Source organism: Pteropus vampyrus, unplaced genomic scaffold, assembly GCF_000151845.1.
Source record: "Pteropus vampyrus isolate Shadow unplaced genomic scaffold, Pvam_2.0 Scaffold44, whole genome shotgun sequence".
Taxonomy (NCBI): domain Eukaryota; kingdom Metazoa; phylum Chordata; class Mammalia; order Chiroptera; family Pteropodidae; genus Pteropus; species Pteropus vampyrus.
In genome coordinates this window covers 7,656,070-7,659,816 of record NW_011888825.1, presented here as the reverse complement: position 1 = coordinate 7,659,816, position 3,747 = coordinate 7,656,070, and the positions used below count along the sequence as shown (strand labels likewise).

At 39.5% G+C, this 3,747-nt stretch overlaps 1 protein-coding gene across 1 annotated transcript in view; it reads right to left on the bottom strand.

Moving 5' to 3' along the window:
* CENPV (centromere protein V) overlaps positions 1–3,747 on the bottom strand; it is a 15,243-nt gene that overhangs the window by 7,696 nt on the left and 3,800 nt on the right. The window contains exons 3-4 of the mRNA XM_011359139.2: positions 1,440–1,538; positions 53–122 (exon numbers count right to left, since the gene is read on the bottom strand). Coding sequence (XP_011357441.1) covers positions 53–122; positions 1,440–1,538 — 169 coding nt within the window. The remainder of the gene's footprint in view (positions 1–52; positions 123–1,439; positions 1,539–3,747) is intronic.

The window sequence follows — 3,747 nt, the reverse complement described above, 5'->3', positions numbered from 1 at the left end:
TCAGGGACTCCCCAGTGGGTTCTGCATCTTCAACCCCGCTCTTAGCACTAACCTTCAGGAGCTTGAAGCGAGAAGCTGGAACAATGAAGTGTCTATTCTGCTTCTTCTTGCAAACACTGCAGCTACAGAAAGAAAGAGCAAGTCCCAGACTGTCAACAGCCATCTGTACCCTCTAAGTGCCCAAGGGGCCCAACCTGATATGTTGTGAGAGCCAGCTGACCACAGAGGTGAAGCTCCTTTCAACACCATCCAGGGAATGGGGAGCTCAGGCAGAAAGATTAGCCACTTGGAGTCTCTGCCTACAGGTCCCACAGCCAGCAATTGGGGCCATGCATCCCTTGGAAAACACGGACCAACAGAACCACGTTTCTGCTGCCCACACCCAGTTCATTACAATGAAGTGAACCGTTGCATTCTAGAGTCATTTAGAAAATAAGTATCAGGCATAGTTACACTCTCATGTCTCTGAGATATCCACACCAAAAATAGAAAAGGAACTTACGTTTCCCTCTTTCCTATCTGCACTTCGTAGGCAGCCTAGCTCCAAGTAAAACAGGTCCTTAAGATTACTGCCTCTGGAATTAATTCTAAGTCCCCTTTTTTCAGTCCACTTTTGAAAAAAAATTCTAATTTAGTATAGAATCCTCTAACTAGAGAATCCTCTAATCTTCTAGTACAGAATCCATGGTGCTTCTCCAATCTGGACTCCACTGTTAGTAGCCTTGTCAGTTCCTCATTTGAGTAATTCCATGATATTTTTTCCATATATAATTTAGGTACCACCTAGGAACAAAAGGTCTAGAATCCTGAGCTTGTCCTTGCTCTATTACAATGCCAGAGAAGGTGCTAAAAAGCAGGCCGTACAGATTCTGGCAATACCATCTGCCTCTTCTGGAAGAATGAAGTGGAGCAAGAGGGCCTGGAGCATGGTGAGCTTCCAAGTGCACACACTCTCCACTCATTTACCCTCCACCTCCCCCAACTCTGAAGACTCTGCCCAAGGTTATTCACTCAGTGCCCAGCCTAAACCACTTCCAGCTAACCACTCTCCCCATCCACCAGCAGAATTAGTCTCAGGGGTGACTCAGCTAGGCACAAGCCCGAAGACCCTGATCTGTGTCACCTGGGGCCATGCTGTACAAGTGAGTTCTGTCTCTGTCTGTCTGTCTGTCTGTCTCTCTCAAACACACACACGACCAGACTCAGTTATTTTTAGCCTCCATCTTTTAAAAAAAATTTATTACTGAAAACTTCTAGCACGCACAAAGGAAAAAGAATAGAACAATGAACCCTTATGTATTGAGCACCTGACTCCAACAATTATCAGTTCGTGGCCAATGTTGTTTTATCTACACTCCAACTCCCCAGATGATGTTGATGCACTGTGTTTTAACTTGTGTAAGTCCTTTTAAACCAACTTCAGAAGAGAAAATACTCACTTGCAATCAAAGATGTGTAAGTCTGCTGAAGCCCAAACTTCAAATCGAACTGCTCCACAGTGGCAGCCTCCTGTGTGTTTCACCAAGCCCTGGTACTCGCTACATGAAAGAGAAAATCAGAAAGATAAGGATTTCTAACTGGTAGGACAGGCCCTTATCGCAGAGCTCATGCTTTCTCTCTTGCTGAAATAAAGAAGCAAGATGGACAAAATTCTCTACATGACAACCAAATGCCTCTCTGCTTTTGAGGAGGCACCGTCAATTTTATAAAAGAATGTATTCAGTGCCTTCTTTGTCCACAAGTTCTCAGTTTTCCATTTTTTATAGGTTGTTAAATTGCAAAAGAAAGCATTCCAAAAATCTGAGAAAAAGGGAGGTGGCGGTGGGGATCCTAATCCCACCACTCAAACATTTTTATTTACATTTCAAATATTTACTAAAAATTTTCGCAAACCAAGTGCACTAAACCAGAAAGAGAGCAGTAAACAAGACATAGCAGAAATGTTTCCTGGACTTACTGACCGTAAGCAGCCATCAAACAATTTACCCAAATAACATTTAAATAATTGCGATAAAGGCAGTACAGGCTGCTATGAAAAAGAAAGACAAGAGGACCCAACAAAGTCTGGGGCTTCAGAAAAGCCTTCTGAAAAAGTAACAACGGCTCTTATAATTTTGCTATATTCCCCTCCTGTATTTTTCATATATGAAGCTTACATATTACATACAATTTTAATCCTTTTAAAACTTATATATAAGCCAGGCCCTTAATTGAACATTATTACGATTTGATACATATCATCGAATTGTTTTCCAAAAGTGCTGAACACTTATCAGTAATGAATGAGAAAACATTTCACTGTACCTTCTCAAGCAATAATAGGAAAAATAGCTTGCCACATTTTTAATTTGCATTTATTTGGTTATTAAGACTAAGTGGGGAGATGGGTAAAAAAGGCAAAGAGAAATAAGAGGTACAAATGTCCAGTTAAAAAATAAGTAAGTTACAGGGATTTATTAAGGTACAGCACAGGAATAATATCATAATTTTATGCAGTAACAGAGGATACGGTGACAGACTTATCGGGATGATCGTATCATAAGGTATATAAGTGTTGAGTCACTATGTTGCACACCTGAAACTAATATTGTAGGTCAACTATAATTTTAAAAATTTTATTTAAAGACTGAATGTTTTATGATGTTTCTTTACAAGTTGAATCAGTTAATTTAATGTATTTAATTTTTTCTGCATATACAATGCTTACTGTAAAAAATTCAAATGTTACAGCATTTGATAACGTTAACAATGAACATCTCCTATAATCCTAACAACCATAGGAATCCAGTTAACTACTTGCTATATATTCCTCCAGACTTTTTTCCAAACAATATTTTAACAACAAAAAAAAAAGTGCAGAATTATATATTCCTTTTACATATAACTTAATTTTATGAGTTTTGGTTTCTTAATGAATATATGTACTCACACCAATCTGATAGGTAAAAAAACTCTCATCTTTTTATGTCAAAACTTTAAAATCTTTTTCTTAACCATTCATCGGTTTGTTTTAAAGTAAAAACTTATTTCGGATTTTAATTTTACATTTCTGAGGACCTTTATAATCCCCTACACTTAGCAGTAGCTGGCTCATAGATGCTAAAAATGTTTGATGAATATAAGAAAAAAAAAGTTCATCTTATAATCCAAGATGATAAATCGAAAGGTGAAGCAAAGAGAAAACCAAATATTCCATCTCTGAGAAGGCTTATCCTGAGAGCATTTCTTCTGGAAAAAAGACAAAGGATCATTTTTGTTCAAGAAAAGGGCTAATCTTCAGGTTGTTAGGCCATTGTTAGGTTGTTCTTGGTTTTTTTTTCTAGGGTTTTGATTGCTCTTTTTAAGTCATAAAATAATCAACACTGAGATATTATTAGGGTACTAAAGTACTCCGTAGCACAACTGTTCCAGGGAGCGATCACATTTTGGGATAACAAGGCAGGTCTTGCCAGAGATAACATTAATAGCCTATTTCTAACATCACGGACACTCTGAAATTCTCTTACGGCCATCTAAGGAGCTGGGGGTTCTATTCCTGCAGTACCAAAGCTGGGGGAGCGCAGAGGAGAGTGCGGCGCGCAGAAAAATCAGCAGTGGAGAACATAAAGCCGCCCGCATCTTAGATGTCTGCACCACGCTCCAGAATCCCAGCACCTCTTTGTGCGCGCTCCTCTCCGGGATTGCACAGACTCCCCTCCCTATCAACCCGCTCCCTCACAGCGAGCGCCTGGAATAACGGGATCTCGT